Here is a 13301-nt window from a genome sequence, read left to right on the forward strand (position 1 = left end):
TTAAATAGTTGAAATATTTTTATTTACAATTTGTAAGTCCATAATCACTAGAATTATGTTTAAAATAAATTCAGTTATAATCATTTAGGAAGATCATGTCTTTTTAAAAGTCTTTTTTTTTTTTTGAGTAAAAATACCTTCAAAGTCATTTTGAATTTGTACAAAAGTCTTCATCATTACTATTTTAATGAAACTGAAGCCATCTTTTCATGTTGAAAGAAAGCTTGACAATTATCCACTAATTCATGAAACTGAATGACAGGAAACTGCACCTGTGCCTCAAACCACTTGGCAACAGTAAGAAGTTGTTGGTCACTAAATGCACGTCCGATCAGCTGTAGCCCAACTGGCAAACCATGACTGGAGAGGGCCATGGGTATATTTACAGCTGGCAAACCTGAGCAGAAGGAAACAAGAGATTGTTCTATTTTTTAAAAAGTTATTATATGCCCCTTATTTTTAATTTTTTTTTTATTGGTTTCTTTGGATTTTATATTATCTTTTAGCCTTTTGTTTTGGACTCTGAATGAAATAAAGATTTAAAAATAAATAAATACCTAAATCTTGTGGCCTCTGGAATATGTCTTTCATTGTTCACAGTTATTCCAACCTTAAACCTGAGACCTCTCCACTTTTCAAAAATTAACATATATCTATGTGTCTAAGTACATATATTTATACACATACAAAGTAAACACGTAATATATAGTATTTACACATACATGTATGTATGTGCATGCATGTGTGTGTGTATATATATATATATATATATATATATATATATATATATGCTTGTATATGTATGTATACATACACACAAACATATAGTATATAACTGTCAGGAGGAGGCATGCCAGAGGCAAAAGCGCTGCCTCTGGACCCGGATTCATATTGTCCTCTGGTACTTTACTACCTGAGGGGACTGTGTGAATCACTTTCCTGTACTGGTGGACCTTGTTTTCCTCATCTAAAAAAAGAGACCCAGCTGAACCATAGTGAAATCTCTTCCAGTTTTAGAAGCATGATTCAATGCTGTCTCTGCCTAACAGAATATAAGCCAATTGTGAAGATGGGAATTCTTATTTGCCTTACACTCTGAACATAATTCCTGATACAGACCAAGCTACTTAACCAATACTGGCCGAGTTGAGTGGAGGATGATTTGAAAGATTAATTTCCCCAAGAACTATACAGAAGTCTAATTTCTAGCTGGGAAAAAAAACTGCCACTGAAGTATTTCAGCTTGCTTAGATCTTGACTCAGTTACCAAGGTGTATATAAGATTTACTTGAGACTGACAACAATAACATCTCCTTTTTCTAAGGTAACAGTATGCCTCATACTAAGGTGAGGACTAGGCTGAGCATCCAAAGATAAACCAAATTAGTCTAACCAGAAGAGATCTGGATACTGTTCCCCACCCCAGACTCACCTGCCATGTTTACACTCTGTGTAAAAATGTCATCCTGGGAGCTGCGAGTTCTGTTGTCTTCCTTGATGAACTCCAAATAGGGCATTGCATCACTAAGGGTGGTGGGAGTAAGCAAGAAATCCACCCCAGAATTAAAGACCTTTACAAAGTCATTAGCAATGAGTCGTCTCACTTTTTGTGCCTTCACAAAGTAATCATCATAGTTCCTGTGGGAAAACGGTTGACATTTTAGCGACATTTCGTTCTTATATATATAGGTTTCAATTTCACATTAGGGAAAACAAATCTTGGCCTTAATGAAATGGTGTGCCTTCTCCTGACAGCTAGATAAACTTTACATGGCCATTCCAACGATCAAGTCAGTCTAGCTGACATTCTATGAATCAGGACTCACTACTGACCAGCACTTAAGACTGATAAAACTTGAAAATTTCAGCATTTCAGAATTTCAGCACTAGGAGAGATGTAAGAGCTGAGGGACAGAGCTAGGCCTAGAACTCAGAGATCGCAGCTCCAAGTCCAGGAATAGTTCTACTACAATAAGTGGCCTCTCATTTATTCTATGACAATCATTTGATGCTCATAATAATAACCAAGGTGTTATAAAATCCTAAAGTGTCTTCTGAGTCATCAGAAAACAATTAAATTACACTCATTATACTTTTAAGCATATTTTACTGTGTTTAATTTGTTTTTAAAACAGATAATAAATACATGATATGACATATACATTCATGGAGAAAAACTCATAACATGATCACAGGAGATGACAGTTCATTTTACCTAAGCCCAGGGTATTATGCAATATTATATGTAACCATATCCTGGTAGTTTATCACTGCAATTAGTAGGAAACTAATTTGAGAGACTATAAGAAGTAACAAAAAAGAAAGAGGCATGTTTACACAGAGGCAGGGGAGAAAGAGACAGACAGAGAGTATACTTTAAAGCCAATGCTGTACTGTTAAAAGATTAGAGACTGTCTCCTTGAGAGTAACAACAGCTCCATTCCCCGGAACTCTGATCTTTGAATTATCTTGTCCTGGATTTCTTACACTTAAGTTTTATGTATATGTACACACACGTATTTGTATACAATACATTTGTATATATGTAAACTTTTATAACTAGAAGGAAATTTAGAGATCATTTAGCTCAAGTACAGTTTCAAAATTTATTAAATAGTTTATATTTGAAAAGAAAATCTCATATAGATCATAAATCTAGACATGGTATGTAAATTTTTAAAAGCTCAAATAACTTCTAAAGAATAACTAGATTTCTTTAACAATTGGATAATCAAACAAATCTAAGTATCATATTTGTGTTAGTCACTCAATTTACTGAGCAACCAATGGGCATACAATTTTTTTTTTTTTTTCTGAGCATTCAATAACACATGGAATTTGGTGACTGAGTGATAAATTCAGAAGCCCACTTCTAGCAGCACAAAGAAAAAAATCTTAATGTAACAATTGGTTAAGAATATATTGGTTAATTAGCAAATTTAGCACAAGAAACAAGGGACAATAAAATACAAATGTGATCACCATGAAACTGTTCAAATTAATAACAGGGAGATGCCCAACTTGCCTGTTTGGTGACAGTATGATTTTAAAGTTAAAGACATAGACAATGATATAAAGCATTAAGCTTTCTTAGCATCAAGAAAAGAACACTGGGTTAGAAGTAGGCACCAGAATTCTGTTGATATTGAAACCCTGAATATGCCATGTAACTTTTGGGGTTTCTGTTTTCTCTATAAAACGGGTAACATTATCTCTTCCTATACATTTCACAGGGTTGTGTGAGGATGAGATCAATTAAAATAAAGTATATAAAAATACTTTGTGAAGTGAGAAGCACTATATAAGTTTAAGTATTGTTGTAATTCAGTCTTAAGAGTCTACATTAAAAAACACTGGTAAATGTCAGTTTTCAGTTGTACCAATGATGATGTACATAAGTTGAGGATCACACTAAAATAATTTTAAAATCTGCCTTCTTAAGGAGATGCAGTTCTTTGATAATTTATGAAATTTCTTCCTATTTTATATAAAAAGATGAGTAGAAGAAATTAAATAGGGATTCAGATAAGCAAAATGCAAAGTTGTCTACACTGACTCATAAGTTGACTTTTTTTTTCCCCCCTGAGGCTGGGGTTAAGTGACTTGCCCAGGGTCACACAGCTAGGAAGTGTTAAATGTCTGAGACCAGATTTGAACTCCGGTCCTCCTGAATTCAAGGCTGGTGCTCTATCCACTGCGCCACCTAGCTGCCCCATAAGTTGACTTTTAAAGGTAAAAAGCAATTTGCCCTAAATTGGGATTAGCTTCTGTCAGACCCTGCTGTGATGACCACATTAGCACCCTGGATACCTTAGAATCAGCCTGACTTAATGCAGTCAGGATAAGCAAAAGTCCTTGATCTTTATTCTTGGTCTTCAGGGGTAGAAGGGAAGGGAATGGACATAGGATATCTGTGACCTCTCCTCTCCTCTTCTATAGTCAAAGTGAGTCTGGCTTGTCTTACTCTACCCCCTAATCCTTCCCACAATTCTCTGTATAGACTGAATGACTGGGCCAGCACAGAATAGTAGGAAGACCATTTTCCAAGCATATTCTAATAGAGTATTGTCCAATCGGTAATTAGCCTAAAGTGCTTGGTTAGTCTGACCTCAGTGCATCAACTCAAGAGTTTCAGCCTTTTACACCCTGCTTCCTTCACTTTGCCTTGATTGCTGTAGATCAAATCCTTCACCTCCAACTTTCTTACATGCGACTGCATGGAATTTTTATGGGAAAAAAATCTGGTCCAACATGTACTCTAAGAGCACATCCTTCTCATCAGTATGCAGATTTGCTTTAGTTTTAAAAAATGGTTCAATATTATATATACAAAGAACTGTTTAAATTTCTTTATGATATAGTATCAGTAATATTTGCCTTGTAAACCTATTTTATATACTTAAGTATCAGGGTCGTAAAAAAATTTTTTGGGTGAAAAGGGGTCAAGTGGAAAAAATTTAAGAAACCCTGGGCTAGGCCATCTTCTAAGACTAAGGGTTGCAGAGAAGATGATGATCTGTATTATAAAATGGAACGTCCTCACCTAGCATTCCCCTAAATTAATGAAATCACAGGTCCTATTCTTAGCCCATGTATAGTGCTTAGAACATTGCTCAGCCTTAATATATTATTATTTTTTCTCTTAGCCAATCAAGTCTAACAATTTGATTAATGTTAAAAATGTGGTCTTTATTTTGATATGGAAAAAAGTCAATTGAGCTTGTTCAGAAAAAATACTCTTTAGGAATGATAAAACAGCTTTTTTCAAAGTAAGTCAGGAAAAATCTCCATTCCAATTCTAATTTCTCCAAGGAGTACTAGTGTCACTTTCCGTGTAAGGGTTTATCAGGACTAAAGCCAATATGGTACTAAAGCCTAGAAAACATAAAATGAAAAAGCCTTTGGACTCCATTTAGCTTTTACCAACTATATGCATATTGAGGATTTTTGCATAATTGAGAATTAAAAGATATAAGAAGACTTTTTCTAACTTACAAAAAGAAAGAACCCATAAATGAATTTTCAGATCTGATAAAACATCTTGTAGCTGTCTTACTCTTTTAATAAGAAAAAATTTCCTGAGAGAATTCTTCCTCTTACTACATCATTGAACCCTTCTCGTCTTGTTGCAGCATACATAGCCTCAGTAGACACATTTACATTACACCGATGGCCTGCAAATCAAATATACAAAATAAGTCTTAACTCCTTATATAATATAAAATAAAGTAATTTCCCCTATATTGTAGTAAATCACCAGCAGAAGAAAACAGACCCTACAAAACCCATTCTCAATCTGCCTTCTTTAAAAAACATTCTTTTGAGTTGTAAGGTCTTTGAGGAAATGGGCTGTCTTTTGTATCTTTTTGTATCCCCACTATGTAGTAGGTGCTTAATAATGCTTACTGACTGACTGGTGTCATATATGAGAAGCCAAATTTTGTTTAAACCCTAGGCCTAATGTCATATTTTTGACAGTTACTAAAATCCAGGGAGACTTTATTCTGTAGCTTTTCACCTCTGGATGACCAAAAAAAGAAAAAATCCAATAGGGCCAAATGAATAAGCCAGCCAAGAAGTGGATTTTCATTGAAACGACAGCGTAAAGATTCACTAATTTCCTGTTATTCTACCATTAACACTTACAATTTTAAATATATGCACACACATACACACACACAAAATGGAAACAAAGCAGACATCTATCAATCAGAGATAGATGATTTGTACTTTGTAAATCTAATGGAGTATTTTTCCTAGAAGAAATAAGATATCAAGAATACAGAGAAGCATAGGAAGATTTATATAAATTGATATAAAATGAAATTTGAAAAATTGGAAAAATTTTATATATATGTACACATATACATATATGAGAAATGATTATTATAATGTAAACAGAAAGAGTAACAGTAACAAAACAACCAAAATTGAATACTAGGAAATTATAATGACCAAGCTTGGCCCCATAGGAAAGATCTGAGAGGCTGTCTCCTGGCTTCTTCCTAGAAATAGGGTGTGGAATGCTCCATAGAGCATTAAGGCTTTCCAATAAAATGATTCGTTTTGCTGAACATCGCCCCCCCCCACCTCATTTTTTTTATTTTTTACTATAAGGGAAGGGGGAAAAGGGAAATATTTGGGAGTGCCCTTAATGTGAAAACAAAAATATCCATAAAAACTATTTTTAAGAATAATTATATCCATATAACAAGCAGGAAGTATTTTTTGCTTCTATGGAAAAAGCAGAGCTTTAACTATTTGAATAAAATCATTATGGAATCCAAAGAAAAGTGGCCTTACCATATTCTAATCCATCAAATCTTGCCATGTTGGATGCTACTTCTGCTGTGCATAAGATCTGATAGCAAATAATTGAGTAACTGGTATGGGGTAGGGACACTTCCACTACTTTGGCCCCCTTAGACTCAAAAAGGTCAGCAGCTTTATACCAAAGAGCTAGCATTTCACTTGACAATCCTGGTGCATTATATTCCTTTAAAAAAAAAAATTCAATATAAAATTGATCACCTGTACAAAGTTAGATGAGTTTCTTTGCCATGACTTTTGATAATAAATTAGAAGATTAAACACAAGGAACAAAACTGAACAAAATGCTAGGTGACTTTGTTAAAGAGTATAAACGCTACATTTTTTATGAGAATTTCTAGAATGCTCACACTATAATGACTTCTTTTTTAAAAAGGGACTTCATTTTATTCTTACTACTAATTTATTTCATGACATATTTGGATGGTGTATACCAGTATCATTATCTTCAGCTTTCAGATTAGGAAATAAAAGCCCAAAGAAATGCAATGATATAGTTACAACATTGCAGCCTAAAATTCAGCTATTTGGAATTCAGATTTATGAACCCCTAATCATTATTTTAGTGGTCTAATAGTTAGCCTATACTCTTTGATGATAAATCAAGAACACTTTTAGGTAAATGCATTTGAAAGAAAAATGCTTTCTAATGCTTATCATGGGGAAGCCCTAATTTGAACAAATATCGTTATTCATAAAACATCTGAGTATCAGTAGAAGGGCATCAATGAGAACAGTGTAGTGAAATGGTTAGTACCACATAGTGTCTGTGTTGATCATGAAAGCTCACTATGTAACTCATTAAAGACTATATACATTATAAGAGACTTGCTGGTCTTCAGTGTCAGAGGTAGATTATATACCAAAGAATTCCCTCCCTCATAAATAACCAAAAAAAAAAAAAGTAGAATGACTATCCTTCTCTTTTCCCTCTACGTTCATTCTCCGGTGGGTGTCCCTAACATTTTTATGTAGATGATCTCCATATCTATCTGTCTAGCCCCAGGCTCTGCATGAGCTTCAGTCCTGTATCATTAACTATTTAGTTTACATTTCAAATGGATGGCCATCTCTAAGACAACTTTAACTCAACATGCTCCAAACCAAACTCATTATTTTTGCCCACAAAACCTCCTTCTTCCAAACTTCCCTGTTTCTGTTGAAGGTTCCAGCATTCTTTCAGTCTCCCAGGTTTGTAATCCTGGCATTACTAAGAATCCTCAGTCTCCTAATCAGTGGATAAATCTTTTCATTTCTATCTTTGCAACATTCTTCCCATTTGACTTCTACTCACATAGTTACTCCCTTATTTGAGGCCCCATCTTCTCTTAATTGACAGCAGCTCCTAATTGATACCCCTGTCTTAAATCTCCCTTCATTCTAGTCCATTTTACACAATGCTTGCAAAATAATTTTCCTCAAGCAACCCTTGTGACGCCCCTTATTCAACCAACTCTAGTGACTTCCTATTTCCTCTAGGCTAAACCTGAACCCCACCTACCTTTCCAGCCTTCCTGGGGTGTCATCACTGAACTGTACAACTGGCCAAACTAACTTCCGCTTTTCCAACACAATATTCCATTGTCCATCTCTGTGCCTGTGCCCTGGCTATTTCCCATCTCTGAAATGCATTTTTCTCCTTATCTCTGCCTCATCACTACCCTTTTTTCCTTCAAAGATGCAGTTCAGGACATCTTCTGCACAAAGCTTTTCCTGATTCTTCCAGTTGCTAGCATTCTCCCTTCCAAACTAACCTCTATTTCACAATTTTATAGTTGTATACATTAATCTTATATTTAAGATATATAGATATATTTTCATATACTATTTGTCTTTGCCATTAAAATTTAAGTTCATTGTAAGCAGGTCTGGGATTACATTTCTAGAACATTCAGCCTAAAAAAATTAAGGTTTTAATTTCACTTGGTTTATAAAGATATACTGAACATCATGCATACCTACATTAATTTCCATATATGAATAATTTTAATACTACCACACAGTGGTTTTCAACACAAGCTGAGGACCCCTGGCGGGTTGCAGAATTGATGCAAAAGCTCTGAAAGTCCATAAGCACAACAAATGTTGTCATTTTGATTTTTATTTAGCTCCATCTAAACATGTAGCAATGATTCAATAATAAGCAAAAAGCAAAAAGGCCTTCTGTAGAATGAATTACTGTCTCAAACATATATCTTGCTATTTTTCAAATATATGTAAATACTAATGTCATTTGATAAAATACAAATTTATTTAAAAGCACTGTCAAATTCATGGTTTCTTTGTGAAACAGGTATTTTCCTCAAAAATTGGAGACTAATAATATAGTTACTAACATGTAGGAGTCCTCAGAATGTTTTTATTTAAAATTAAATATGTAATTTAAAAAGTCTGTGAATTGGTGCATAATTCTTATAAAAATTCTTATTAAAAGGCTACAAAGATTCTGCTTTGATGGTATTTTCCTAAAATAATGAGCTAGAAAAGTTACCTTTGGTATTCCTATACATAACTTGCTAACATCTTTCAAAATGGGAAGTATAAATGGTCCAACAGAGTCTTGTATTGTGGTAGAATCTTTTGGATCATGCCCAGCCAGTATATCTGAAAAAAGGATATAATGCTGATAAGTAACAGAGAAAAAAAAAGAGAAAAATAAATTCTACCATGTAGAATGTATTTGGTTTTGAACTACATTAAGTTACATATACGTGTGTGTATGTATGTATGTATGTATGTGTGTGTGTGTGTGTGTGTGTGTGTGTGTGTGTATTTATAAATACCCAACACAATTGCTGCATCATCCACACATCTAGTTAAGATTCCTGGAACATCCATCGAATTCACCAGTGGAATGAGACCATAACGGGAAACTAATCCATAGGTCGGCTTTAGACCAACAAGCCCACATAGAGCAGCTGGATTTCTTGTTGAACCTCCTGTGTCTGATCCCAAAGCCCTGAGATTTAAGCAGTCCTCAGTTAGAAGATTTCGTACCTTTAAATATACCTTTTTTTAAAATAAAATTCAAAGAGACTGTTAAAAGAAAAAGATCATGATAACAACAAAAAATTTTAAAGCAGACATTTCATTGTAAAATTTTGGATATATTCAATCTGAAGTTTTTTGGGGTCCTTGCTCTTATCTATTGATTCTGATCTAATAGATCTGAATTTACAAGGTACTGCTGATGAGACATGCTCAAAAGCTACTAACAAAATAACAAAGGCATTAATTTGGGCACTAAAGAAAATAAAAAAATTATTTTTCATCATTACTGAATCAACTTAAGATATAGAATAAAAATATTCTTTTCACATTTCAAGATATTTTCTAGCCTATGTTTCCTCACAGGAATTATTGACAGCAATGCAACATGATAAAAATATATTTCAGGAAGAATTATGTCAGGGAGTCAGCATTTTTCTCTAGGGATCTTAAAAAAGATGAGATCTTCTACAAGAGGAAAAAAAGTAGTGTAAGGGGAAAAAAATATCCAATTTTATTGTGCTAACTTGTAAGATTTTATGAACCATAACCATAGTTTGAACCCAACAAATAAACAAAAGCATGGTTTTAATTTAATTAATAAAATTCCAGAGGAATTGAAAAATAATCAGTTCCAGATCAGTCCATGACTCTCAGAACTTTCTACCTTACTTTTCTCCTGTTATCCCCTCTATCTTTAGGAGAAAGAGAAGGGGAAGAGAAAAAACTATACAGGCACTGTGTTAAGTGTTTTATAATCACTATCTCATTTGATTCTTAAAACAATCCTGTGAGGTAGGTGTTATTATTACTGCCATTTTATGGATGAGAAAATCAAGGCAAACAGGGTTAAGTGACTTGCCCAGAGTCACACAGCTAGTGAGTATGTAAAGTCCTGTTTGAACTAAGATCTTTCTAACTCCAGATTCAGTTCTCTCACTATCCACTGAGTCACCTAGCTGCCTCCAAGATGCTATCTTCCTTTATCAGAATGTAAGGTACTGTCTTTGTTTTATTTTGTATTTGTACTAGCAAATGTGACAGCACAATGCCTGGCACAAATTAAGTGCCTAATAAATATTCAGTAGTTCTCCCTCCCCTACTTTCACTTGTTAATTTTTTTTTAAGAGCAAAGAAAGTTTAACATAGATAAAATATCCAATTAAATTTATCCATGAGTATCATTTTGATATTTGTTTTATTATTTATCATAAACTCTGATAAAAATATTAAAACCTAAGAAACTTATCTATATACAGGTATTAATATAGCATAATAGAATAGTTTCCAAGAAGAAAGTAGCATATCTTTACTTTTTATGGTGCTTTTGCATGAATTATTACTTTTAATTTTTGTATATGGCTTCTGGCTATAACTATATCAAGAAAAAAGTTGCTCCTGGATGGGTCTTAATATAAAATATTGAGAGGAAAAATCTTACGCAAAACATGTGAATGCAGATACAGCAGCAGCACTGCCTCCAGAGCTGCCTCCAGTGATTAGCCAATTTGAATCTTCATCTGCTCCGTGGTTGTTCTGCTTTCTTTTTTCTCTGTATTGCTTTGAATAACTCCAGGGATTTCTAACTGGCCCAAATACACTATCTGTGCTTCCAGATCTAAGGCAAAATAGTTAAACAAGAATAAAACATACATATCTGTGGATTCAGAGAATTTTCTTTATCTTCTGACTTGTTCCTGCCCACTCATCTAGAAATCTAGTGGAGTTTGAATGGAAAGGGTGGAACCCTGTCTGATGTAAGGAAAGAGATAGACGGCTGCATCCTATTTCCCCAATCATCTTCAACAATTAAAGGAGAAATAATTTATAAATCACAGAGGATGGTTTCAAAGGACAATAAATCCCTTTTCTGAACACAGGTGACAAGAAAAGAGCCCTTAAGTCGAGCCCTGATAGACAAAAATTTTAAGAAAAGAGAACCTGCTCTTATAACATCACTAAAAACCTATTATTGAACAAATTCCTTTAAAATAGGAAAGGTCTGCTGGAGATAGTGCAAAGAGTTTCCTTTTCAAGTCATTAAAAAGGGGGAAAATTCAGAATACTTGTTCCGCCTCTCGGTGCAACTTTTTTTTTTTTTTTTTTTAAATCTACTGAAAGTAGCAACTGTGAAATCAGTGCAGGGTACAATTCATATTGATATGGAGCTTTAAGGTTCTTTTCTAAGATGTTTTCCAAACAACTAGAACTGTTAAACCATACAACCTCCCTACTCCCCTGGCATTTTAGAGAAGAGGAAATTTGGGGTCAGAAAAGAAAATTGCCACAAGTCACTCACTTGGCAGCTGTTAGAGGCAGATTCACTAAGTCCAATGTCCTTTCCATTTTGCTTTGCTACTTTTTTTTTTTTTTTAAACAGAATTTATCATATAATCTTGAGTTGCTGGTCCTGCTGGACCAAAGATGCATATAATAGTTTCATCTGCCACATTTCACATGTGAGACAAAAATCACAGGCATTGAATCACAAAAGGCAATTCACCTACCTAAAGTAGGACTCTATTCATTTAGTTGAACTAAAGATAAAACAAGATAAAGGAGACAAAGGCTATTTAATGTTACTTACCCCATAGCAAATTCATCTAAATTTGTTTTTCCTATAAGAATGGCCCCCTGATCCAATAACTTCTGAACAACTGTTGCATTATAAGGAGGTATGTAACCTGAAAAATAACATCAGTTATTTTTGATACATGACAAAACAGTGAACAAAGTAGCTTTTCACTTCCTTTTATTAATACATTTGAAGTTGCAAAATTCTTTACATTTATTTACTTAGTGTTTGGTCAGAATTTTACAGGACCTATAGTTTTCCTCATGCTAACCTGCTGTTTATCTGTATACCTTCCCAAAAATCTCTTAAGTATGAGTAATTTTAAAATCCATCTTACCTTATAACAAGGTATGATCAAAATGTATTGGTGATTTAGAAATAAAGTGCTATCATAAGCAAATTAGGGAAGTGTGAAAAATTTCATCTGTCAGTTATATAGATATGGGAAAATTTTATGACCAAATACAAGAGAAGAGAGGCTCACAGGAAGTAAAATGGATAATTTTGATTGAATGAAATTAAAAGATTTTTTAGGGGCAGCTAGGTGGCGCAGTGGCTAGAGCACCAGCCCTGAATTCAGGAGACCAGAGTTCAAATCTGGTCTCAGACACTTAACACTTCCTAGCTGTGTGACCCTGGGCAAGTCACTTAGCCCCAGCCTCAGGGGAAAAAAAAAGTTTTTGTTTTTTTTTTTAATACAAACAAAATCAATGCAGCCAAAATTAGAAGGAAACTAGGAAATTGAGGGAAAATTTGAGATAATTTTTGAAAAAGGCCTTATTACTCAGATTCAAAGGGACCTGAGTCAAATTTATAAGACAAATAATTCCCCTTCAAATGAAGAAACCAAAGCTATCTATAATCATATGAAAAAATTTCTAAATAACTATTGATTAGAAAAATGCAAGTTAAAACAACTCTGAGATACTACTTCACACTTATCAGACTGGCTAACATAACAGAAAAAGATAATGATAAATGTTGATGAGAAAAATGGAGATACTAATGCACTGCTGATAAAGAGTTGTGAACTGGTCTAAGTTACTTTTTGGAGAACAATTTGGAATTATGTCCAAAAAGCTATAAAATTCTGCATACCTTTGACCCAGCCAGATCACTACTAGGTCTGTATTTCAAAGGTATCCAAAAAAAAAAAAAAAAAAAAAGGTTAAAAGACCTATATGTACAAAAAGCTTTTTGTGGTAGCAAAAAATTGGAAATGGAGGGAAACTGGGAAATGACTGAACAAGTATTATGGCATATAATTATGATGGGATATTATTGTGCTATAAGAAAATGACTAAGGGGGATGATTTCAGAAAAACCTGGGAAGACCTATATGAATTGATGTAGTGAAGTGAGCAGAACCATTTCACTGAAGACAATAATAGCAAAATTGTAGCAATGC

General features: G+C 33.9%; 1 protein-coding gene across 7 annotated transcripts in view; it reads right to left on the reverse strand.

The window, feature by feature from the left end:
- Positions 1-13301, reverse strand: part of QRSL1 (glutaminyl-tRNA amidotransferase subunit QRSL1) — an 18600-nt gene continuing 5299 nt past the window's right edge. For all 7 annotated transcript variants that reach the window (XM_074310172.1, XM_074310171.1, XM_074310177.1 and 4 more), the window contains 8 exons: positions 11906-12002; positions 10760-10936; positions 9114-9289; positions 8822-8934; positions 6304-6496; positions 5057-5174; positions 1433-1638; positions 1-397 (listed from right to left, as the gene is read on the reverse strand). In XM_074310172.1, coding sequence (XP_074166273.1) covers positions 180-397; positions 1433-1638; positions 5057-5174; positions 6304-6496; positions 8822-8934; positions 9114-9289; positions 10760-10936; positions 11906-12002 — 1298 coding nt within the window. In that variant the 3' untranslated portion in view covers positions 1-179. The remainder of the gene's footprint in view (positions 398-1432; positions 1639-5056; positions 5175-6303; positions 6497-8821; positions 8935-9113; positions 9290-10759; positions 10937-11905; positions 12003-13301) is intronic.

The sequence above is a fragment of the Sminthopsis crassicaudata genome, chromosome 4, assembly GCF_048593235.1.
Source record: "Sminthopsis crassicaudata isolate SCR6 chromosome 4, ASM4859323v1, whole genome shotgun sequence".
In the NCBI taxonomy this organism is placed as follows: domain Eukaryota; kingdom Metazoa; phylum Chordata; class Mammalia; order Dasyuromorphia; family Dasyuridae; genus Sminthopsis; species Sminthopsis crassicaudata.